The sequence below is a fragment of the Homarus americanus genome, unplaced genomic scaffold, assembly GCF_018991925.1.
Source record: "Homarus americanus isolate GMGI-L3 unplaced genomic scaffold, GMGI_Hamer_2.0 scaffold25013, whole genome shotgun sequence".
Taxonomy (NCBI): domain Eukaryota; kingdom Metazoa; phylum Arthropoda; class Malacostraca; order Decapoda; family Nephropidae; genus Homarus; species Homarus americanus.
The window spans coordinates 3,022,363-3,049,371 of record NW_024722158.1 but is presented as its reverse complement, the minus strand read 5'-3'; the positions used below and the strand labels follow the sequence as shown (position 1 = coordinate 3,049,371).

Below are 27,009 nucleotides of genomic sequence, written 5' to 3'. Positions count from 1 at the left end.
ATATTTACATTGTAACATCTTTATAAGACCTTTCCCACTTAACAGTACAGTTCTTCCTAGTTATACTTACATTTATTGTAATTAGAACAAGTTATTACAGATGTACAAGAACTTTTTGGCCACCCTGTTGATTAATTGTGTGATTACAACTCTGAAGAATGATTTCATGAAGGTGATCGACCTCAAGCCTGTGTGGTTATCTTGTTACTAATACTTTACTCTGTCATTAACCATATATTTTTGGTGATGTATTTGTTTTACAGTAAGTACTGTATATGTGCAGTTTATGTTTGTGAACCAATCCTGACATCCTTAACTTAAAAGAGCTCTCCAGTGTTGTACAGTACTGTACTGTGGTGTAATGGTATAACCTTATTAATGCTTTTAGTTATGACTGTACTGTACTTGTTCTCTTCACTATATAGTACTGTAGATGTTTTAGGGTACAGCATATATTTTTTAGTAGCTCTATTTACTAACTTTTTTCTTACCTTTTAATCGTTGCAGGAAATAAATGATAATGTTAATTTATAGTTGTGTATAGATGGCAGATTTATCCTGAAGGCCTAACTCAAAGGTATACAACCAGCTAAGCTTGTGGGGCTAGGACATATTTAAATTGCAGTTGAGACTAAGCAAGTGATTAGTTTCACTTTCCCTCCACATCCAGAGTCCTGTACTGTAGCATTCTCTGAGAAGTGCAATTTACCATTGTTAAAGCAGAAGGTAAATAATTCATATTGCCACTGGGTCAGCACCATGCACGTCACTCCATTCACTTGTTTGGGTGTAAATTGCGATAACATCAACAGCAGCCATCAGTGTCAGCTGCCTTACAGACAGCCTTTAGTGTGATGGGGAACAAGCGAGTCACTCAGTGTGGCCTCGGTTATAAAGTGGGATTTCAGGATCAATCCTCTATTTTTAACCTGATGGCCTTCCTCAGTGACCCATGTTGTTCAAAGCCGCAGCGTGATTTGGGAGGTGGGGGAAACTAAAGCTTCAACTGGCACCATGGCAGACACCTCACCAGGGAAGATGAACTAAACATTTACCTAAAGGGAAAAACTGCCCTTACATCTTCCCACAATGTTCTTTAGTTTCAGTAATCTGTGTATGAAAGTTTTAGTCAGCAACCAGACATGCCCTGCAAAAGGCCAATAATGGTACCCGTATAAGCTTTAGAAGATAATTAACTACTTATCGATTCCCCAGCTGTAATGAGGACAACGAGGATACACCCTGTAAGTGAGAGGTTGGGACGGAAGGTTAAATTGAACAAGTAACAAGTGGTGATAGGACCTTCTTCTCCTGCTTTAAATTTCAACTTCTACTTGTGAGAGATCCTTGTAGGACTTCTTTAGTTGTAGGAGCTAAACAAAACTAATCATCTGTATAGTCCCGGCGACCACTATTTCAGGGGGTTAAGTGGGTCCTTACCTCATAAACCTATATTTTTATAACACATGTCACTCAGGTAGGCTGTCAGGTTATTAAGGCTTAATATGAGATAGTGAATAATACCCCCTGTGTTGGGGGGGGGGTTTCTGAGAACAAGGAAATGTTTTTTAATATGATTTTTTCGAGTTTAATTTACTTTTTCTTCTCAGCAGACTATTCTCTCACCTCTCATGTTTTCTTGCTTACTCTGTACATTGCTGCCAATTTATCTTATATCTTTACAGTTGGTGGCTACCCTCAAAGTGGCTATGCTGAGCTAGATGGTACGCTGCTCCCTCCCAATGGTGAGGACCCATATAGGAATACACCTTCACCGAGCATGCAGGGCATCCCACAAGATAGATATGGTTAGTGACGTAGTCTGTATTACAAGTATGGCTACTGGATGAATTAGTGGATCTGTGAGATCTTTTGTGGAAGTTTTTGAACCACCCTGTATGTAAAACTCACATGCATTAAGTTATTGGTTGTTTGAGAGTGTTGTCATTACAGTGTATGTAAAACTGGTCAGTTTGTAGAATATGTAATGGTACGGTACTGCAGTTTTGCCTACCTTATTCACAGTTGAATATTCTTTATACTGTATACAATACATTATTACCATTTACATGAGCATAGTTTATGATTTCACTTAGTTCTTTACAAGCTGCCCTCTTATATATCACTCTCACAGTTTTTGAAATGTACCAAAAGACATGTACAAATAATTTGTGATAAATAATATATTGTACTTAGTTTTCATTTTACTGGAGGTAGGGTAAATACATAAAAGAATTTTATCCTCTTCATACAAAAAAAATTGCTTGTTGGGTAACTCAATTATGTGTTGACAAGCTTGCAGGTTTAACCTCAAGGATACCAGGAACCTTCCACTTGTGTGATTGAGCTGCTAGAAATGAAACAAAACTAGAAATCTAAGAGATAAGATCTGGTTCAGCCACAGCCCCTGTGAGTAAGGGGTAACACATGACCCAGCTGCTCAAAGGTAAGAGCTTCGAGTCTTGTTGTTGCTGCTGCATCATTGCCTCTGTGCCTCATGATCCAAGCTGGCTATAATGCTGGCCTCAGCCTCAGTTGACCTTTGGTTGTACAGTTTCTTCTCATCTGTTTGGACAGTTCTCTTAACACTGTTTAGGCATCTAAGTGCTTCTTTCATGTATTTGAAGCATTTATGTGTAAAATACTGTACACTGGTTGCTTAACAGTGCTATGTAAATATATACTTCGGCAAAACATTTTTCATGTTCTAGTAAGTTTATAGTTGCTTAGCAACTAGGATGGTAATTGGCTCGTGGACAGATGATCAAGCATTTGTACCACTTGGGCTCTACATAGTCAATCCAGGAGCAGATCCTGTTTCCAGGGGAGACACAGGGATGACTTAATACTGTCTTTGGCCTCATATGAAACCCAAGGGAGACTTTAGTTTTGCTTGGTCCCTCAGTGCTGTTGGTTGGTCTTCAGTGTATTATTAAGGTTCCCAACAAACCAGACTCACAGAGTCAGAAATCAGAGGTTTTTTGTTCATGCTTGGAATCAGAAATGGGTCATTTTGTGTTATTGTTTCTTGGTTACATTTGTGGACAAACTAGTTTAATTTAGTTTTTGGCTGTTAACAGTGGGTTATAGTGTAGCAACTATAGGGCTTTTTATAATACAGTAGTAAAATATATTAGATTTTCAGCCACATTTCCTTGTTTGTGTATATGACCTGGAGACTGTGTTTTCTTTTTTTCTGTATAGTTATCTGTGCAATCAGAACTGTACTCTGGGGAAGCAGTTTGAGCACTAGAAAGTGTACCCTTTTGGGGATCCCAGATCAACCCTTTGCATAGTTGGCCTGTGTAACACTTGGTAATATGTGTTGATCTTTACCTTTGACTATAGGATAAGGGTGTGTGTCTCAATATTGCTTTGAGTTCTTGCCTCTGTCCTTGCAGCAGTACTAGCTGGTTTGAGCTTAAATTAGTCGCCTGATTCGCTGTGTTAAGCAGCTGGTTTATCAATGTTAATCTTTATTCATAAGGGCCGCAGGATGTAACTAGATATTTAGTTTTACTGGGTTTCTGGAATATAGCCCAGATATACAGGTGGACGGTTCCTGGGACACCTTGGATCAATCTCACAATATTTTCAACACAAGTACATGAGTTACCAAACCTGTACTCATTATCAAATAGGTTTCTAGGATCAATCCCTCATCAGTACAGTGTTTATTTAAGATCATCAGGTCATTTTAGAAGACTTGTTATACCAAGACTGGTGAAAGTCAAAAGAGATTTTGTACTGTTGATAAATTAATGTGGTAAGTTGTATGTTGTGGAATCTCAACTGTACACTGCAGAAAAACAAGTGGATATTTCAAACTCCTTGAGGGAATAATTTAGTCGTAAAGGTTTCAAGTTAACCTCTCTTGAATATCTAGTGAAACATCATCCTCGTGCATTTATTATTTATATTTGTATTATCATAAATGTAAATTCATCCTCTTAATGCTAGCTGATGACCCTCAACTTATGGGTAAGTATGAGTCACAGATCCCCAAAATCTTAACATCAATAGATTTTATTGCTGTTTAAAGCTGTTTGCACGGGACCTTGTATTACAGCTTCTTCTTTTTATCAGCTCAGGTGGCTAAGCTAGTGCCACAAAGCTTTATTTGTTTATTGTCTATCATCTGTCAACCATAGATTTTTAGCTTGTTAAAAATTATTCCCTATAACCAACATGGAATTTGGTGTACAGAAGTGATCCCTGGTTATAGTGAGGTGAATGGATGCAGTTAACATTAAATCCACAGTGTGTTATATTTCTACATAGAGACTTTGATACAATGCCTAACTTGGGTCAGAAAATTTTTCCCAGTGTCTCCCCCTCTCCTCCCCTCCATGGACACTAACTAAAGAACTGTACAATATATAGGAAATGCTGTCTCTCTTGCAATAACTTCCTTAAACTTTGATTCCTGCTTAAATATTTTGGTCATACAGTAGTTGTTACCTTTGTTTATTGTGGAGGGCCAGCCATGATGTCCAGGGATTACTGTTTTGAAATTCTGATTATGGGAAGCCATTTCTTTTTCCTTTTAACTTATTCTCTTAGCCAGCTGAGTATATTATCATCATCATCAGTGACCAACATTTACATTTGCCATATGGACGCTGTTCCTCGTGACGGTGTACTCTTGTGTTGTCTTTATTGTTTGGTGCTGTTGAGGCCTTAGTTGTGTTGTTAAACCCATCAAATTAGTCATGAGAGTATTTGCTTTTCTCGCTTATTACCCATTGCTTCCCGTCCTCTTCCATAATGTTACATATTGTACAGGACTGTTTGTATACATTATCTTATTAGGTTAACAGCTTTTTGCTTTATAGATAATGTAAAAGAAAAATGTATCAAATACGTTTTTCTGTTTAACTCATACACTACGGGGTCGGTACTGTATTTTATTTGGCTAATGCCAGACTATTTTGTTCTGCTCAGAGAGGAGTCCATACACAGGGGTTAATAAACTCATTTTGGCGCGAGGAGTCAACTCTAATATAAATTTAGGTTATATGATGTATGTCAAGGGTCTGTGATGAAAGGTACGAGTCCTTGCGTTGAAGTATATTACTGTAAAAATATAATGAAACCTACAAGCAGTTTGATCCAATTAGAATCATAATTCGAACATCATCAAGTTTGTAATCATTATCTATTACTATTTTTTATTATCTCTTCTGTCATATGATAGTAATTGTGTCTTCACATTAGGGGAAACGGAAAAAGTTTATACATTGGATAAGGACTAATGGAGAAGCAGGTATTAACCACACATTGATTAGTACAATAGTTTATAAGTAGCCTTAAAGTACTTCATATGAATGTTGTGAGAAAATACATATCACTTAAGAATTTCTCAAGCATGAAATACTGAGATATACTTTGGAAAAGATAGATTCAAATGCGCATCTAATGTGTACTAATTGGTTTTGGAGCTTAAATACAAAAAGCTTACAGTAGGGAGTATTGTTAGTGTCTTTCTGGAAAAATTGATGATGCACCATTTTGCTTTGAATGTATACAACTGGGCTAAAAAAAGGAGCAATGTACTAAGCTTATAAAGTTCCTGTAATGAAAAGATGTGAAGTTGTTAGCTGAGACATTTACCCATTTCAAATAAGTCATTACTTACATTCAAAGCATAATGGACCTCGTAGGATTCCCCAGCACTTCTGCCATCACACTTTGCTGGCTGCTCGTACAGTTTTACTTTGGGTTCTGTGCACTGATGTTATTTTCCATTACTTTTCTTCTCTCCCTCATTTTCAGTGTTATAAGAACCTCACAATCACCTCACTGATAACTACTAGCCATGTTTTCTTCCAATTTCACTTGTCACAATGTCTATGTCACCTCAGCACTACATTATCTAAGGTTAGGCACTGCACCATGAATTGTATGGATCCTCTTGTCGCAATATACGTAAGTAGTGCTTGCCTGCCGGAACACTTTTTGGGGTTTATAGTTGATCTTTGTTATTGATTTTTAATTTGTCCTTTACACAGCGACTGCATTATAAATTTTGATGCTCAGAGTTCATTTGCTTAGATGATCACATAGACATGCACAGTCCTTGAATTTTTTTTATTTTTTTTTTATGATTTTCAGCATTTTATTATGATTGGTTTCTGTTACTTGGCTTGAAATATTAGTTTTGTGTTGGTAGAATGTGTACTGTATGCTTTTTGTCTCTTAGCATGATGTATTGTGTTTGTGTTTGCACTGTAGATGGCGGCCTTGAAGGTGACGTCCATGTTGGGGATTACCCCGAGGATAGCAGGTACCCCGGAGCTGAGAGTGGGGGGATGGTGTACCCTCCCGATGGAGTGGTGTATGGGCGGCTGCTGGGTGCCCCCCGCTCACCCTATACTATAAATGGAGGGGTGAGGGCAAGTGCCGAACCTCTTTTACCCTCCCCTGCTATGTATGACGAGGAACCTCCCCATGTACAGCACCCTGCACCTCCCCCACACATCTCGCCGTCGACCCCTTCCTTGCCACCTCCGCCCAAACAAAATCACGACAACTATGCACACCCCAACCTGCTACGTTCTCCCTCAGCAGACAGCAGTGCTCCTAGAGGTGTGATGCTCTGTCTGGCTTTTGTTAAATGTCAAAACTATGTTATTATCACTATTTTATTGAATTATGTCTTTTAACAGTTTCTAAAAGCACAGGTACTCGTCAAGAACACAGCCAAAGGTGAATTACATGAAAACAGTGATGCCAACATGTTATGAAAAAGTACAGTACAGTATTTAGCAGTTTGTACATGTGGTTAGATGAGCTTTTTCCCCCATTTATTTAGAGTACAGTATAGTAATTACAAATAAAAAAAAATATATACTGCTTTGCTATTTTTTCATCAGAAAAGTGCATTTATACTAAAGCTTTCTTGTCTAGTCCTATACATATTCAAGCCAATGATATAGTCACCAATAGAGACTCATGTACAGAATAAGTATTTTTTTGAGCTGTAAAGCAATGTTCATACAATTTATCGCACTACTGTACTTCAGTGATGATTTCAGGCTTGGATGAAACTGACCATGACTTCCCATAGTGAATGCAGATGATTTTCTCAAGTATGTTGTATCTCAGAATAGAATTTCCATAGGAAATGGAGGTTAGGGTTCTGGGACGGGGTTGGTTGGGTAGTTTTTTATTGAAGTAGTAGACGAGAAAGCCTCTGGTAATTTGGTCCCACACTAGAGGAATTCAGATAATCTTTACATATTTCAATTTTAGGATCCAAATCTTTTTAGGTAATTTAATATTAAGTCTTTACCTTAAATAGATGACTGAGAGAATTGTTATTACAGTACAAATATTAGGTTTATTATTATTATCATTAAACAGAGGTGGAACTTAAATTTAGGACCTTTTGTTGACATCTTTTGACCTAAAGGAGGCTTAATGACTCCAACATTTTAGGAAGTTCTCAGTTTTCAGTCTGGCTACTGCCAGTTTGAGGTACCGGTATATCCCTCTGGGTTGAGAATGGCTCTGACAATCCTTAATATTTCTGGGATGCTTTTAGTGTTTTTAAGATGGACAGGAGTCTTGAGTCTGGTGTATTTAGATTACTGGATTATTTTGTTACATATCTACAAGAACAGTTAGGAAAATTACACAAGTAGCTGAATATTTGGTGAACTAGGAAAAGTTTAAGTTCTTGGAGAAAAAATGATGTACCCGGGTGTACCTGAAATGGAAGTGTGATATGATGTTTTAAAAATCAATGTATGCAAATCTGTATGAGAAGTACACATGTATTGTGAAAAAAACCCACTAGTTTTTATTGTACATATATATTGGCTGTAAATTTATTAAAGCTTTGGTAGATATAGTAAAAAAACAAATTATCACATCTTACTACTAAAGTTTGAATCACTACAGTGGCCTGGGAAATATTAAGATGTTTTTTATCTTGTTTCCCCCAAACAGTGCGGTGGCGAGATCCGGATCTACACGAGGTTATAGATTTCTTGAGCAATCCTAATAATGTGGTAAAAGCCAACGCTGCTGCATACCTTCAGCATCTATGTTATATGGACGACACAACCAAGCAAAAGACGCGAATTCTAGGCGGCATTCCTCCCCTTGTAGCCCTCCTCACTCACGACCTGCCAGAACTTCACCGTAATGCTTGTGGGGCTCTTAGGTAACCTTCTAGCCTGGTTCTGTTTCTTGTTTATACTGCTCATTCATTGTTATATACTACAGTAAAATAATAAATTTTGCTTTTAATTTATTCAAAACTATTTTCCTCTTGCACTAATAGCCTTCCTTCCCCAAATTTCACTACTGTTGCTAAAGAAGACATAGACACTAACATTCATTTAGTCGTATTGAGGTCATAGTGATTAATGTTTAGGGCAACATCATCAGATAATTATACAGTAAAATATAGCATTGAGGGTAACCACTTCCTGCAGTTGAAGGTTTTGAAGAAAATGCTTTAATAACTGTCCTGTTTTTCTTTGCAAGGACTTGACTTTTTTGATGCAGATAGGTAAATAGGTTGGAAGATGGGTAATATTTTGAACATAGTTGATATTATACTCTTTACTATCATGGATATAGATTAAGGAATGAAATTTTATTCATTAGTTACTGGGTACAAGTATTTTTTGAAAGTAATGGTTATCTTGTTTGTCCTTGTCAGAAACTTATCATATGGACGCCAAAACGATGAAAATAAACGAGCCATTAAAGATGCTCAAGGTATACCATCACTAGTTCGACTCTTGCGCAAGACTCCAGACAACGAAATAAAGGAGCTGGTCACCGGCATTCTCTGGAATTTATCATCTTGTGAGGTATTTACTTCACTCTACCTTGGAAAATTTTGCAATATAATCTTTGTATTTGTTTGGGAAATTAAACTGTTGTTGGCTTTGTCATTTTTTAGTGGAGGCATTTTAATTTTTATTAATTCTTCACAGGTGATGGATAAAAACAATTGGTAGATCCTGACTGTGCTGTACCTCACTCATAAAACATACAAGAACAATGTTGACTGCAACAGGCTTATATAATTGGCATTTGAAATTTCTTGGTTTATATTTTTAAGACTTTCAATAAGAAATTTTCATCGGCAGATATTATGCCTCGACTTAAAACCACATTTCCTTATATTTGCAGGACTTGAAGCACAGCATCATAGACGATGCATTAACAGTTACTGTTACCCACGTCATCATTCCATGCTCAGGCTGGGATGGGGGAGAAGTAGAACGTGATCCTAATGTAGATGTCTGGTGGTCCACTGTATTTAAAAATGCCTCAGGAGTTTTAAGGTTAGTGTCTCGTTGTGGCTGATTAATATTTTTTTAAGTTTATCTTTTTGTTAAGTGTGAGTTATTTCTGTAGTCAAGTAACTCATTATTATTATTATATCTGTTTACAGGAATGTAAGTTCAGCTGGTGAATATGCACGAACTAAACTCCGTCAGTGCCTCGGGCTGGTAGATTCGCTTCTCACAGTAATTAAGTCTGCCATCCAGGGGTCTTCCCATGACAATAAGAGTGTAGAGAATTGTGTGTGTATTCTACGAAACCTCTCCTACCGCTGTCAAGAAGTTGAGGATCCTAACTACGATAAGAATCAACCTCCGACCCAGTCCCGGGCCACTGCTACAGCCAAGGGTGAGTTACTGTTATAATTCTTCTGAAGGTTTGGTGAATATGTTTGATGAAGGACCTAGAAAATTTTACTACTTCATTTTGCTTGTTCTCCCCTATGCTGAGAGGAAGGAGCATCTTATTTGAGTTCATTTGTTAGTTTATCTTGATACTATTTGAGTAGACATAATTATCGATGGTCTGGAAGAGTGGAAATTCTGTTTTAATGTACTGAAGTATTTACTGTATAGCCTTTCATACTTGGGCTGTCTGGGGTTGAATCAATTAACTCTCTTTTATTTTTGTGCAATACCTTCAATATTTATGTACAATCTCCCACTAAAGTCCTGTCGCCTCTCCTCCTGAACCATGCACCTCGAGATTTAGACTCATGAATCCGGAGCATTTATGGACAGAATAATGCATCAGTGTCTGCGGCTTCAGGTTCACGAATCTGAATCTTGGGGTTTGTGGTTCAGGAGGAGAGGCGACGGAACTTTTGTGGGTGACTGTACATGTCACTTGTTACAGAATGTTAAAAGTTTTTCTGACTGCAGATTTTGTATTTAATATAGTATTGTATAGTGGCAAGAAAGGAAGGTTGGCAGTCATGTTTCTAACTTTTTAGAGGAGTTTAGAGTCTTCCGTATTAAGCAAACTTGCTCATAACAATAATAGAAAATAAAAAGTAAATTTTGTTTTCAATTAAAGTTTTGAAACTTAGGTAAAGAAAGAAAAATCAAGTATTAATGAGAACTTGAGATCCAGTACTAATGAATGAATCTATTTTGTATTGTAAAGTGATGTTCGTGAACTTATTAATTATATGATCATAAAGCTGTCACTCACAATGACAGCTTGTACGTCGACAGCTGGTAATGAGTGGACGTTCCTGTGTAGATGAAGAGGACTAGAACTCATTTTAGAACCTTTAAAGATCTAGTACAGTTCTAATATTTAGAACCTCTGAAGATGAAACTTCTGTATCATCAAAAATTAGATCTGATGCCAAAGATCTGTTTCTTGGTCTCTCTGTCAAAGCATTATCCTTTTACTGATTAAAGAAATTGCATAAAGTATTTAATTGCAACTTTTGATGCCCCTCTTACTAACATTTGAGTCCGAGAATTTAAGTAGTACAAATTAGAGTACGATTGTCTTGTGATTAATGTCTTAAGCCTGCCTGATATACTCAAGTATTTTACCAATAAATTTCAGTATTTGTGGGATAGAACCATTACACTGCATGTGGATAAAGGTGACATGCCTGTGTGTATGTATAGCAGATAATGCATTGTTTTATATTAATGTTCTCGAGGGTTGAGTTTATGAGTGTGTGTTTAAGAGATGAATTTTGAATACTAATCTGTAATAATGAACTGTCATGGTTACTGTTGATGGTATGAGGACTAACCCAGGAACTTGCTGGTTACAGACGGAGAAGGGGAAGGGACGGACACTTGTGGTAGGTCTTCGGAGCCCAAGGACAACCTGTGTAAGCCTTCTACTCTCCATACTCAACATCCTATTTTACTAAATCCTATAAATTCCCAGTTCCCAATCCAGACTGGCGATGGACAACAGTGGCTGTGCAGTATGATTGTGCATGTTACCACCACTCTAGTGCCTCTTGCTAGCATGCACGTGTTGCCGTTGTTCCTGAGAGTAACTACTGTATGCTTCATGTCTCTCGTGTTGTGTGCTTCATGCCAGATATGATTTTTAATATTAATATTTTCTCCTCTTCACAGAATTATATACAGTATGCTGTATATGTACTTGTTCTGCTTTCTTTAAACTTTATTGGCATGTTTGCAAAATTATATACGTATGCATATATATACCGTACTGTATATATATGTTATTTGGATGCCTATGTTTTGCAATTGATTTTATGAATTTTTTCCATCATGCTTCTCTTTTTTATTACAATACTCTTTAAGAAAGAAAGGGGAGAGGATACAAGACTACAGTACTGTATATAAAAGCAACTTCACAAGGCACGTGTAGTAACCTGTTAGAATTAGGTCAAAACTTGTCTATCTTGAAAAACCTAGACCCAAGGGTATGAGTTTCACAGGGTTTTATTGTTCTCAGTTATTCATTGGTAGTAACAGTAATAGTCAAGTTTTACATATATTAATTCACTGAGCTGGAGTAGAAGTGATCAGGTCAGCATGCTTGTATGATCTGTTGATTTATTGGGTATTCATCACAAGTACAATAAAATACACAATGGATAAAACATCATACTGTATCATAAAGTACAGTACATATAATTGAACTCTGAAGATAACACAAAAACACCAAAGACTTATTTCCATGATAAAGTATAATACTGTACATATGAGTTGTTGAATTATTGATATTGAAGCATCAAAACTTAGCTAGTACTGTATCTATGTTAGACATGATAAGACTTGCCACCACACAAAGTTCTGATGGGCTTCTTTGTAAATTGAGTCAAATGTTAATGATTTGCTGCCTGGCAGTAGACTTTTCCCTTTATTTTGTTTTGTACTGTACAGTGCTTTTGTTGCAGCTGGTCGTGGTCTGTTTATTGATCATATAGTGATAATGAAGTTCCCTCGTACACAAGCCTTAGCATTGTTTTCAGTGAGATGATTACTGTATTGGGTGTACTTCCAGCTCTTATGCCCTGGACCACTTACTGTGATACTGATACTTTAGACTTGTTCTCAACAGTTGTAATGTTGGAGTCATCAGGCTTCCTTTAGTTGGGTCGAAATCACAAATTATTCCTGATAACAAGAAAAGTTGTACTGAAGGGAGCTCCAGTATTTCCAGAATGAAAATAATGCTTAAGATGTTTTTAATGAACCAATATTACTTGAAGGAACTGTCACCACTTGTATATATGTACACAAATTTATATACTGTACTGTATTATGGTTCAGCTTTGCCTGCATAAGTTCTTGACCAGAAAAGAATAATATACAATATGCATTTTGACTCCTGCATGGAACACAGCCTAGTTTCATTCTCAAATCATGTGTTTACATTGTTAGTAGATGTATGTATGTAGCATTTAAGAACTGGCTGCCATATTTGCACTTTAGTTTTACATGTTATACTGTACTTGTGCCATAAAATTATTACTCGTGTATGCGTTGTGGTGTACGTAATTGTAATTAGGATGTTGTTAATTTGCTCGTAATGTATTGGTAGATAACAGTTTAGGATGACACCTGTACTCACAATGATTTTTTAGATGTTCTTGATTCCAGCTTATTAGATCACGTCCTCCCAGTTTTTTGCTCAGATGACCCCCCTCTTCTTAATGTCCTGTGCCCCTGATGAGACCTCCACATAGAACTTGAAGCCTTCCCTCATACCTCTTGATATTTCCCCCAGTATTCAGAAAAAAGGGAAAATACACCTCACTAATAACAGCCAATACTTGCACCATCAGCCAACCACCAGTACCTGTCATTTATGTCACCCACACTTGCACTAACTGTGTCTTCCAGGGTGCTACTACCAACCTCACTGCTACTGCAACCTACTCTTGTCACCCAAACTACAATTACCACTACCCATACTACCATTGCACCCACCACTACCCATACCACTAAACCCATTCCAACTCTACTACCCCCACTACCAGTACTACCACACCATCATTTCTCTCTCACCACCACCAGCCTCATCCTCTCCTCCTACTCTAGCATCCAGAATACTAACACCACAACCTGCTCTCACTGTTAACTCTCATCACTTCTATCTGTCCACCATTATCAATATACTCCTGACCAACCTCTAACACCACCACCACCACCTTCGATCACCACCACCACTACCACTACCTACAAAAAAATATATATAATCTACCTTAGTCATCATCAATTATTACCCATAGTCAAGTGCCTTCCATCAACATCACCCCAAAGAACCTAACCTAACCTCTCCTATCCTATTATCACAACGACCACCTTTGATCACCACCATTGCCATTTACTACTGTCTGTCAGCCAATGCCATCAGGTGTTACATGTCACAACCAAATCATCATTTTCTGTTGACCTCAAATACTCAGTCATTGTGCTGGTCGTTTCATCCGTGACGTTTACCCCAAACATTCTCTAATATATCCTCTACTGCCCAAAAAAAAAATCTGTTTCTTCTGTTTTGTTAATTTTATTGGACCCCCCAGCCCCGCCCCTGATTTATTCTTCTGATTCCTATAAACGGAGTTTTACTGGTGTCCTTCATTTGGTTCATCTCTGTCGCTTACTACCTTAATGAGTTTTCCCCACGTACCTTTCACCTCAATACAGTACTTCCTTTCAACTGTAGCCAAGAGTACGTAACTTTACTATAATCACTAATTATAGTGTGAGCCAAGTACACCAGGTACAACCACCAAAATGTATCAGTTTGCTATAATTTTGATTGATATGCTCCACTGGACACTTGTTGTGGTCACTATCCCAGGCTTGAGCAATTTTAGATGTCCCAATCGTCAATGATCTGTAATATCCCAGACTCTTTAGGTGTGAATAATGAACAAAACTACGAGTTGTATCCCAAACACTAAACTGTGAGTAATGTCGTCAGATCTTCCGTTGAATAATTATTATAATCCTAGTTACTCTTTCATGTTTTTATCGTCAGATCAAAGCTCTAGGTAATTGTTCTGGCCGTTGCAGTGAGTAGTATTCCAAAATTATGAGTAATGTTTGTTAGTTTCAACAATCGGATAGTATTTCCCGATAAAGCTGCGATGCAAGCCAAAGTCAAGGTGGTAAAGAGTGTATCAAGGTCTTAGCTGCATCACTTAGGGTCCTGTCCTGTGCATTTATATTACATACTTGCTGTCTTATTTTGCTGTTGCTATTCCTTTGTCTTGTGTCTCCAACTTTTACTTCCATCGTTCCTTAGTGCTGTCTTTCTTTTTTCTCTCTCCTATTCTCTCTCTCAATCTCTTTTTTCTCTCCTCTCCTTTTTTTTCTCTCCCTCTCTCTCTCTCTCAGATCTTCCTCTGTATTTTCTATATATGTTATATTTTACATAATCAAATCACATGAAGGGAAGAACTTTTTAAAAGTTAATTGTTTGTATATTTCCCTTTATTAGAAATTGGTAATGAATTTACTTTGGTCGAGTCTTAATTCTTTCCCAACGACATGGTGAGGTAACTGATGACACGATTAGTTTGGATTTTTCCAGTTGTTATCTCAGCTGTCACTTTCCATCACACTCCTTTCATCTTTTTTAAATGAACTTCAGACAGCTTTCATCTCAGTTGTTTTTCCCCTTCATTTAAATATTTCCTCTTTTCCTTCTAAGATTTAGAATAAGTCTTATTGATTTAAGAAGTAGAATAATTATTTCTTTAAGATGTAGAATAAGCCTATTATTTTAAGAGGTAGAATACAGAGTAAGTCTTTATTACTTTTAAGAGGTAGAATTAGTCTTTTGTCTTTAAGAGGTAGAATAAGTCTTTCTTACTTTAAGAGGTAGAATTAGTCTTCTGTCTTTAAGAGGTAGAATTAGTCTTTATTACTTTAAGAGGTAGAATAAGTCTTTTTCTTTAAGATGTACAGTAGAATAAATCTTCATTTCTTTAAAGACCCAGAATAAAACTTTATTTCTTTATTCCTTTAAGATAAAATGAATATTTAAACAATAAATCTTTATCCTGTTAAGAGATAAAATAAATCTTAATTCCTCTATTTTAACATAATTTTACCCATTTTTTTTTTTAATTTGATGTGTTTAAATGTAAGTTCATGTTTGTTTGTTTTCACCTTTAAATTCATGCTATGATTTGTGTCTCTTTAAGACTGAATATTATTTGGTTAAGCATCATTCTGTATCATTAATATTATTGTTGATCATTTTATTTTTGCAGTATTGTCGGTAAACCTCCAAAAGTAAGGTTTTTAAACGCCAAGCCGTATTTGTCAAGCAGGTCAGGTTAGGTCAGGTCAAGTCAAGTCTTCCTTAAGTAAAACGTCCTCTCGAAATATTGACTTCCTCCTGCATCGAGAATAGGGTTTTTATAACTTAACTGGTAGGTAGAAAGAGAGAGGCAGATAGTTTGATAGATAGTAAAATCGTCATATAAATTTACATTGATTCATCATGTTTACAGACTTAGCACCTCTGCCACCCAACACACCTAAACATAACAAAGGGTATAATCTTGTACGTCCCCTTTGGTGTAAATTTACTAATAGTGAACGTCTTAGACCTTTACATAATGTGAACTTGAAGGAGATGATCATGTCTATAGCTTATGGAGGTTTTACCATTATTTATTCTTGTTGTATGTTTTCTAATAGTTGTTGTGTTATGTGAGTAATTTTAGCTTTATTAGTATGGTACAGCACAGCAGTTTTGGAGCAGCTGTTTATAGTACTGGTGTATTTGTTTGGTTGTTGTTGTTACCATTATTATTGTAAATATATCATTATCATCTTTATTATAATTTTTTATCTTTATTAGTATTATTTTTTCAGTAGATTATTTTTTAGAAGCATCTTTTCTTTTATTTACACATAATGAGTATCTAAACTTTTGCCTCCAGGTGATAACTTAGGATGTTTTGGAGGCAGTAGAAAGAAGAAAGAGGCAGTCGGTGGGGCAGTTAAAGAGACGAGCGCCGGGCAGAGGACGACAGGACCTCGCACAGAACCTCTAAGAGGCATGGAACTTCTCTGGCAACCTGAGGTAGTAAGTACCCTTCCCTCTCCCATCCTAACAGTATCCTACACTGACTGTCCCTGGAGATAACAAAGTGATATTTTTTTTTGCTTGCTGGAGGGGTGTTTCAAGGTGGGGATTGGCACTTTTGCTTGCTCACTTTGATTGTTTAGTTAAAGGAATAATTGTCATGTATATATGTACAGTCGCAAACACAAGTCCTGTCGCCTCTCCTGCTGCTCCACAAACACTGAGGTTCAGACTCGTTAATCTGAAGCATTTATGGACAGAATAATGCATCAGTCTGATTCTTGGGGTTTGTGATTCAGGAGGAGAGGCAACAGGACTTTTGTTTGTGACTGTACAGAATGGTAGAAGTGAAGGTCACACTACTTTAGAGGTGTACTGTTAGTTTGTTGAAGAACGTTGACTTGGGAAGATCTATGCTTTATTTTCTCTCTTCTTCAGACAGCTTACTTGACTTGTGTAACCAAACAAATATTGTGTACCAAATTGCAAAAAAATTGTGGCCATGGTCATACATATCTCTGTTACTGTAATTGTGCTTGTAATTTTATAACAAATATTCAGAGAATTTCAGAGACCTTGGCTACTATTGTCCAAAGAAACCTCTCAGTTGTAAAGTTAAAATCCTGTCAGATGGATGATGTGTTGTGTCTTTTCCTTCTCTCATCTATGTGATATTTCTTTGGTCTCTTGCACATAAACCATTGAAACTCACAATTTGGCTGCCTTGTATTTATTAACTTTGTGTAATGCTTCTGATGCTGTATTGTCCTGTACTACACTTATTATCTTTTATGTCCTGTGGGTTATCAATGAGTGACCTGTAAGATCAATATCAGGTAGAACTTTCCTCTTCCAGTGGGTTTGTGTGTTTAATGGTGTGTGGACAAGGGTTTTGCTTCAGACAGCTCTTCACCCAGTTGGATCACTGCTTTGCATCTAATAGATTTTTTTTTATTGCCCCCGAGGGGGCTAGTTTAAGCATGAATCTCTTATATGGTGATTAACTTGGGACTAGTAAGCTTCGGGTCAGGGGGTCAAGATCTTTAGAAGGCTTATGGCTTCACCCTCTTGTCAAGGTTGTTCAGAACACATAAACCTATAGGATAAGAGTTGTGAATCCTTAATATAACCCTGATTTGAGTGAGTGAGAAGTTGATTGTAGCAAAAGTATTTTCTGCCTGGAGGAGGTATCTTACTACAGAACATAGTCAGCCCTCTGGCCAATCAATGATATGGATTTTGCAGGACACTCACTCATATTTTCATACTTTTATTTTTCTTATGCAATGCAACCAATTAATGATGACTTTACTTACATGATCACTAAATTATTATGTAGAAATTCATTGGTAGATTTCTGTGCTTTGCTTTTGAGTCTAGTAACACAAGTATATACTGTAGTTATATTATGAATAACTACTCTGTTATGATTATCATATGCTGTCTATAATACTGATTGAATTAAAATTGTGTGTAGTCAATTCAGTTTCATGAAAGTGTTATATGTTATATTGATCTAGTGCTTGTATATATATTTATTTTATTTTTTTCTTTACAATTACATACTAAGTGACTGTAAATACTTTTGAGTTATATATTTTCTTGGTTATATTTACTTTTTAAACATATGATAGCTAAAAGTTCAATCAATAGACGTGTGCCCCTAATGACTGACTTTGTGTGTGTGACAGGTGGTAGGACCATATCTGGCATTGCTCTCAGACTGTAGCAATCCAGAGACCTTGGAGGCTGCTGCTGGAGCATTGCAGAATCTTGCTGCTTGCTACTGGCAGCCAAGCATAGATGTAAGAGCTGCAGTAAGAAAAGAAAAGGGATTACCTATTTTAGTAGAATTGTTGAGAATGGAGGTTGACAGAGTGGTATGTGCGGTCGCGACAGCCCTCCGCAACCTGGCCATCGATCAGAGAAACAAAGAGCTTATTGGTAAGACAAGTGAGAGTATGTTGTTGTTTACCTTTACATGTTTTACAAGTACTGTTGAAACACTGTTTATGTTTAAATAAACAGAACCAGTAATAAGAAGCTGATTAACCTCCTTTATACAGTTCGCATCATATTCAGTATAATTAATTATTTTTCCTCAGTTTTGTTATCAATGTTTGCATCATTTACCATCAGCTTTAATTCTTACAAGTTCTTTATATTTTGCTTACATAAAATATGTTTTCCTATTTTGTTGCAGGTAAATATGCAATGAGAGATTTAGTTCAAAAGTTGCCATCAGGGAATACCCATGATAGTGGAACCAGCGATGAAACTATTGCCGCTGTTTTAGCCACCCTAAACGAGGTGATAAAGAAGAGTGCAGAATTCTCCCGTTCACTACTGGACGTTGGGGGTGTAGAGAGGCTGGTTAACATGACGCGGCATCGTGGACGTTACTCCGTTAGGGTTGTCAAATTTGCCTCACAGGTGAGTCTTGTACCTGTACAATATGTGTTGAGAAAAGGTTGATAATAATTTTAAGTTTGAGATGTGTTTACATATTTGATCGTTGAATTATAATGACATTCCAGTAAATGCACATGTAAAATTGCTAAGTAATTCACACTGGCTTTTAAAAGTGTTTGGAAAAAATCATCATTGTTAACAAATTTCTTACTCAGTTTACAATATAAAAGTAATTAAATGCTTTTATACTCTTTAACTGTTTAAGATACAGGAAGTACAGTATAATGTTGAATTGAAATAGACATTCATTGAATATATATGTTTATTGTGGCATTATCAGGTGAAATAAGCTGGGGGTTAATTTTCATGTGATCCCAAGTTTGAGATATTTTTAAAACAAGGTGCAGTGATATAAATAAAGTAACCTTGATATAGTGTGTGTGTGAAAAAGAGTAATGTGGTAAAGATAGGTAGTAATGTATCTCTTGAGGATGTAAATTGATAGATGATAACACACACATATATATATATATATATATATATATATATATATATATATATATATATATATATATATATATATATATATATATATATATATATATATATATATATATATATATATATATATATATATATATATATATATATATATATATATATATATATATATATATATATATATATATATATATATATATATATATATATATATATATATATATATATATATATAGGGTAAAGTTACAAGGAGGTAATTATGGATTTTTTAATGGTCACAAAATTAAATCAAATGTTTAATCCATAGGTGCTGTTCTCAATGTGGGGCCATCAGGAGTTACGTGAAGTGTATAAGAAAGCGGGCTGGAAGGAGCAAGACTTTGTTAGTAAGAGTGTCGCTGCACGTAATGCTGCCTCGGGCGGCGCCAATTCCCCGACTGCCAATAATACCCTAAACCGACCCATGGCATCCCAAGGTGGTACACGGTATGAGGATAGGACCATTCAAAGGGGACAAGCGAAAGCACATCAACGATATGCACAGGTCTGTTTCGTCAGTTTTACCGGGTATACATTTAGTTACTTGGAAAACTTCGAGATTCGTGTCTACCTCAATATTTATGTTGTCACTGCAGGGATTTGAGATGTGTTTATTTGTGGATTCTTCCTCATAGTTCAGGCACTGACACTCGATGTAGTTTTCAAGTGCTAAAGATTGAAACATTACAAAGTAGTTTATCACAGTGAAGTAGACGTCATTTACATACACTCAGAAAGAAGATTTATTGAAGACAGATGAAGGTGTGAAGTCAGTTAATATCTAATTATAATGAGTGATATTAATGGAAAGGTTGGGAAGGTGAAGGAACCACGTGGATTATGTAATAGAATTGAGAGAGGAGAAAGGTTATGAACATTTGTAAAGATGATTCAAACTTATCAGTAGAAGGATCTTGCAGTCAACTGTGTCTGCATCTGTTGGCACTGGATGGTTTCACGTACACTTAGTGCTTGATTGTTGGGAGGGTTGTAGTTGATACTCCGCCGGTCACTGCTGCATCCGGTGGTCTGCTGATTGGTTACCTTCCACTAGTCCATTACTTAGCACAGTATCTGGGGCCAAGTCCTCTTGTTACAACTTATTGTACCAGTTGTTGCCTCTCCAGTTTTTCCTACAGAGCTTTATTGTCTCACCTTTTATGACAGCGTTTCTGATCTTTTCAAGCTTATTCCTAAAGGTCTTCTTTTCTGATGCCTGAATGCAATGTCTGTGTCTTTCCGTTAGTGTCTTAAGTATCTGGCTGGTATGTCTGAGTGGGCAGCAAGATGGTTTAGTAGATAACTCACTGGTACTTGTGTCTCTCTGAGGATTGGGTTTAAGGCTCCAATGGTTTGGCTTTATTAGGAGATTCTTTCAGTTATTTTATCTATAATGTCTCTGTAAATAACTGAGATAGTTGAAGTGTAAAACAGTATTAAGTATTTGTCTGTCCACAGAATGCTTCCATGTCTTTGGAGTTGTTAACAGAACCTTAACATCATATTCCTTCCACTTATCTACATCATCCATAATTTCTAGTTCATGTCGCTCTTCTAGACATATGTTTAGTATCTTTGTGTGGGAATCTTTCTAGACATTTGGACAGAATGTAGTTCATAAAGCTAGGTAATAAACAGAAGTGGGATATTACAGATCCTTGTTTGACTCCGGTTGATAGAGGAAACCAGCCACCATTTTGGTAAGATGTCCTTGTTGTTCCGCTGCATGGTTCACACACACTTTGGACAGCCCTCAGTTCTTTGTCAAAAATGTCAATCTTTTTTTCTGAAATCTCCACAGAATCTGTCGAGGGACTCACTTAGATGTTTTATTCATGTCCATGAAACCACTATCAAGTGGAATATTAAACTCCCAGGTCATTTCCACAGCAGTTCATGGAATGTTTAAACAAATTTATTTTACCTCTAACCATCCTACTTCTATGTTGATGTTCCTGAAGTTACTTTTATGTTGATGTTCCTGAAGTTTGGGTTCCAAAATACTTGTGGCCCTTCTATCTTTATGTGCTCGCTCATAAACCTTAGTGCAGTAGCATGATATATACTGTAAGTGATATGCCTCAGTAACTTTAACTTTGTCTGGTCTCTACTTTCTGCAAGGTGATATAATTTCCATTTTCTCAAAGTCTTCTGGTAACCTTTTAATCTGTTTCTCTGCCACTTAAAACTTTAGGTGAGATTTGTTGTTGCCACACCTCACAGCTCCTTCATCCACATTTTCTTCTTGTGTTTCCTCCTCAGGAATTGAGACATCTCCGGCTTATGTTGTTTAGCCTTAGCCAGGCAGCTCTTGTAATACAGGCAGCTTCCTGGGGTATTGTGTTCTCAGACAACTCCATATTATGTCCACAAGGGTGGGATCTGTTAACCGAATTTGGGTAAATAAATTACCCTTCTCTTCCTATCACAATCATTACTCTCAAAGGAGATCAAAAGCAACAGTTGTCATATGGAGACAGGAGGTCTATTAGAGTTATATTAGCCATAGTGTCTCTTAACTTTTTCATCAGATCCTTTCATGTATCTGTACCATTCTTCTGAACCCTTGATAATTCTTTGAGAAATCTGACTCTCAATTCTACTCTCAGGATATCTCCTTTGAAGATATTTTCTCAGCTATATTGTCTTAACTGTTTCATGGACTTCATTTCACCAAGTGATATTTCCCATCTTAATTCCTCCACTCATTTGTATCCCTGTGGACTTTCTTGCGACTTCAGCCAACTCATCTTGACGGGTTTCTTTAACCTGTTCCTGGTATTTGTTACAACCTTCATGATGCATTGGCTTGTGGGTTTCCAGTATTAGTGGAGACCATTTTGATCTTGATGATGGTGGTGATGAATTTGGTCTTCAAACTTTTCATTCCATGCTTTGCTCATCCATTTTTTACTTCCCCAAAATATTATTGTGTATCTACCTAGTAGAGCCATCAACTGAATTATAGTCTTGTTTGTAAATTCATAATCCTGGGATCAAGAAGTGTGTGTTCCATGAGATCAGGCCATTTGAGGCATTTGTTGTTTTATCCCAAGCAGTCTGAAACAAGCCATGAACTTTATAATCTACTGTGTTAGGATTTCTGAACTGGATGCCACAGTGAGGGTGTTCGAATTGGATGTGGCACCTACATTAAATTGGCTGTAGCATAAATTTTTACTTTCACTTACAAAGATATTTTGCAGCACCAACTTGTTCACAATTTTTTTTTGTTACTTTTCAAGGCATAAAGTTTACTCTTCAGAATTTTTCTCAGAATTTAATCTTTTATTTCTTTATATCAGGTGAATGTGATAATCCACCCATTGTTCTACTAAACTTTCTCCACATTATCAGTAGGGATTTAAACAATTACAGTAATCCCAAAAAATATTACCAATACTGTATGTATAAAACAATATGTATAAACAAATAAAAATTTATATCTATTGTATCTACTTATCAGTACTGTACATTCTTTTCTAAAAATAACATGAATGCTTAATTTACTCAGACCAATTGGTTAATCAGTGTGAAGCATCCTCAACTATTCTATTTTGCTGTTTGATACACAATTTAACTATGTCTGATGGCAGCATCATGTCAGTTCCTTAGTATAATTCACCGAGACTTAAAACAGGTGTATTAGTAACCCAGTCATATGTTTTACAGCTTGCATTTTCCCTCAGTCTTGTATCACCAAACAAAGGTGGAGGTTGAATGAATATCGTACAGTACTTAGTTTTTATTTGTCTCTGTGTACCATCAAATACTCTCCTTATTTTATTTTTCAGGTTAGATACAGTCACCTGCTCTTCTAACAGTATCTGGTACAGTGACACATTTTGTGAGATGTGGCAATTCTGTGTTTGTTTACGTCACATTAAAACTCCTGGAATGGCTCTTAAAGAACTTCGCATTACCAGCCAGACTAAGGATGCTTGATGAGCATTCCACAGAGTTGCCACATGTCACAAAATGCACCAACCGCTGTACCCCAGGCAACTGTACGTGTGGGAATGGCATTTGACTGATAGGTTGTTAAGGAGGTGTGTGATTAGAGATTATAAGTGTGAGGTAAATTGGAAGAGCGAGTCAGGCTAAAAGACAGGAAGATGAATGTTGGAAAGACAGAAGGAAGAGTGAGTAGAAATGAGTGACTTGTGGATAAATGAATTCTGCAAGGAAAGGAACCAACACAAAGAACTCGGTGTTGAGGTCTTGATATATTTTTCCGTAACAGTGAGACGGTGGATGATGAGTTTGTAGTTAGTGTGCAGTTATTACAGTATTATTATTATTATTTTATTTTATACTCAATGTAAAGGTAATGTGTAAATTTATGATTATAGATTCCATTATAGACCTTCTAATAATTTTGTTTAATACTCAGGGTCAAGAATTACCAATGGCAGATATGGGGTACGGCAGCAGCGGCGGGGTGGGCCCTCCAGCCGGCGGGGTAAGACTGTATCCTCCCGTGCAGGTAGGTGACCTCCCTCACGCCCACACCAACACCCACTTGCACTAGTAGCACTTTGTTTCCTGTCATACTAATATTTCCGAGTGGCATTGTAACTTCAGATGTAACTTAGTTATAGAACAATATCAAGTTGTTCCTGTGTTAAAAACTTTTGCAGTTGTCTTAATAAATATATGAATACTGGAGGTATACTAAATTCAGAAGACCATATTAAATGTGTGTTCATTTTTTGCAGTAAATGTTGCTTTGTGTTATATGATTTATGATCTTCACACAGATAATTGCCAGCCAGTCACTCTGTGTAAGCTGTAAAGTAAAGTATGAATAACAATATTCTAGTGACTCATTAAAGTTGTTACAGAAGTGATAATATAATGTTTTTATTAAAGTTCAATAATTAGCAATATATTAAGCTATACAGAAATTAACATTATTAACTCAGCATGAATAATGAAATTTGTCTTATGACCCAGTGCTTGTTGTGAGTGACTTAGTGTGTTGTGCTCACTGAGTTTACAGGTGAATTCTTAAACATTAATGGCTTGGATTAATTCAGAAGTTACTGTAATTTTGTCTTTTCAGTATAAACAAGTTTATGAGAAGAATCTGTATAATCAGCAATTACCATACACGTTGGAAGGAGTGGGTTGTCATGTCACATGACTTGGCTCGGCCAGAATCTGTCACTTTAGTTCAAACCATTCCTTGCTTGTGAACAGACATCACAGTTCAGAATTTGCTTTATTTCAGCCACAGTAGAGCCCATATAATTCTGAATTATGGAGGTTTTGCTGAATTGTCTTTATTTTTGTTTCTAAAGCACCCCTGACTAACACTCCATGCAACTTCCTGCCACGGTGTTTTCCTGTCTTACAAATTTCATTTCAAGGCATATTGTTTTAGGTATCTCTGGTCTTTGACAAGAGGACACTTTGGTGAATAGATTTGACAAATACATTTATGTGATCTCTCGTAGTGCTTTCATCTGTTAAAAGAAATAAAATCGTGGACAATGTACTTCACCAATGTGCTTCTAAAAAGACTCGTGTGAGGGATGTCCCTAATGGCCAAAACATATATTAGCTACTACCGTACCTAGATCAGGAAGTAATGCAGATGGACTGCATGACACAGGGGAGGTTGTGAGGTCAATTTCCTTGTATCCATCTGCCACTAGTCAGTAACTTGTCACACTATTAATTGAGCATATTTGTGCCATGTTCTCCCTCTATTTAGTGGCTTTAGTAGACTCTGTATGTAAGTCACTTTGGACAGGAATTTGGTTATAAATGGAGGATTGATCCTGAAATCCCATTTTATGACCAAACCTGGACTAAGTGACTATCCTTCTTCCTAATGTGTATCAATGAAGTTGGCTGGAGCTGAGAGTGACAAATTATGGCCAAATTAAGTGCAGTAAATATAGATTTATGTGATACGACACACTGCCTTCCACCTTAAATGTTGACTGCTGTTTATAAAGATCCTTCTCCTGGGGCTTTGTGACAGGATGCCAGGATTTATTTATGAACTATTCCCAGCCACCAGTGTTTGAGGGTTTCCTCTCTGTAGACTTAGTGGGCACAGTACACAGGTTTCTTAGTTCAAGCTCTGTGATAATATGAAATTTCAGCATCAATCTGCCATTATATTTCTAGTAATCAATTTGTGTTTGATACTGTCATATGTAATTTTATTTTCAAATATGATTTTTATTTTTTCTGATTTTACTTTGAACACTAAATTATTCAGTATTATATAGGGTAAGCCCTGAAGAGGAAGTTCAGAGCCAGGTTTATTTTGTAGGTTTTGTAGTGAAAATATGAAAGTTTCTGCAGCCTCTTAAGATCTATCTGTCATAGGAGAATCATTAGAGGATATGTTGGTTTCATTAATATTTAGAAACAAACTCAGGTTGAACATAGTATAATCTGTTGGTGCTAAGAACACAAAATTAGAACTGAGAGCACTTGTATGACTACTGCCAGAACAGTAGGAAGACGACATCTTATAGCATAGTATAATATGAAGGATAAACTTTATCAAATTGAAAATGGCTTAAAGAGGTTTGAGAAGAAAAGAGGACCTGGGTGTGGTAGATGATAATACTCTTGTCATTTGAGGATCTTACACATGAAGTGAACAGGAAGAACCACTTGATAAACCTGATTCAGCAGATAGTACCACGCCGGGCTAGAAATCCCCTGTGGTGGCTGTAGAAACCTGTGGATACTGTGGTTGGTGAGACGGTGTACCAAATATATAATGTGGATACTCAAAACTGCACATGGTAAACCAGTTGTTAGCGAGGGATTACTGTACAGTATTAGTGAAGTACTGTACTGTATGTGTTGATCAGCTTTTGTAGTGTTCTTGAATTAAGTCATTAAAATATTTAGGTACCAGAATTCACTAGTATTAATCACAAGTGTTTGTTGTTAGGAATTGGGCTTACCCTATAGTTTACTTTTTCTGTTGTTGTTTTTTCTGGTAACTTGTTATGGTGTTGGTGTGTGGTGCATGGTGGCAGGCATAGCAGCCAGCCCAGTGGGTTGCATGCTCTCTGTGACTAACATGATCACCAGCACTGTTGCATGATACCAAATGGTGCACTCACGTTTTAGTTTTAAAGGTGTTGTAAAAACTCCTGCTGAACAATTGATGAGCCCTACGGCATCATCAACACTCCAAGTAAGTTTTTTTTTTTTAAATTAAAATAAATTTATTGAATTTCCTGCCTGTTGATGAAACATTAGCTTGGGGATTGACACATGAGAGCATGTTTTCTGTGAGAGGTCACCTTTGTTCTAGGTTAATATAGTACATCAATGTAGTTAATCTGAAAATTTAAAGTCGTATAAATTACAAATGTATTTGCATGCTTATGTACCACATGTGATACCTTATGTGTAGTTTAGTAGTTTGTCAACTTTCTCACATAGTTTAATGGATCATATTTTTTATAACATTTACACAGTTAAATGTCAGTGATGGTACATTACTGTACTCCCCTTTAACAATATAGCACAACAAATCTATGTCAAAAACCAATGTGTTTAATGTATTTGTTGTATGATTATCTCTAAGCAATATTTCAGAAGCTTTACAAATTCAGTCTGCCTTAGTTTTAGTCTTGAGTAGCTATAAAGGGAAATTTAGGCATTTTAGCTTCTTATTTTTGCCCATATCAGTACACTCCTGTTCACCATACAGAGTGGTGAGATGTGTGTGGAAATGAAAGC

General features: G+C 36.5%; 1 protein-coding gene across 21 annotated transcripts in view; it reads left to right on the top strand.

Annotated features, from left to right (window-relative positions):
• LOC121862091 (catenin delta-2-like) overlaps positions 1-27,009 on the top strand; it is a 113,016-nt gene that overhangs the window by 80,056 nt on the left and 5,951 nt on the right. For 12 of the 21 annotated variants that reach the window (XM_042360060.1, XM_042360039.1, XM_042360059.1 and 9 more), the window contains 12 exons: positions 1,686-1,808; positions 6,235-6,588; positions 7,954-8,170; positions 8,675-8,828; positions 9,154-9,308; positions 9,419-9,657; positions 11,069-11,128; positions 16,187-16,332; positions 18,024-18,276; positions 18,536-18,765; positions 19,553-19,789; positions 23,678-23,770. In XM_042360060.1, coding sequence (XP_042215994.1) covers positions 1,686-1,808; positions 6,235-6,588; positions 7,954-8,170; positions 8,675-8,828; positions 9,154-9,308; positions 9,419-9,657; positions 11,069-11,128; positions 16,187-16,332; positions 18,024-18,276; positions 18,536-18,765; positions 19,553-19,789; positions 23,678-23,770 — 2,261 coding nt within the window. Of the gene's footprint in view, positions 1-1,685; positions 1,809-3,960; positions 3,982-6,234; positions 6,589-7,953; positions 8,171-8,674; positions 8,829-9,153; positions 9,309-9,418; positions 9,658-11,068; positions 11,129-16,186; positions 16,333-18,023; positions 18,277-18,535; positions 18,766-19,552; positions 19,790-23,677; positions 23,771-27,009 lie in introns of all 21 variants that reach the window. The other 9 variants (XM_042360043.1, XM_042360051.1, XM_042360049.1 and 6 more) reach the window with 6 other exon arrangements.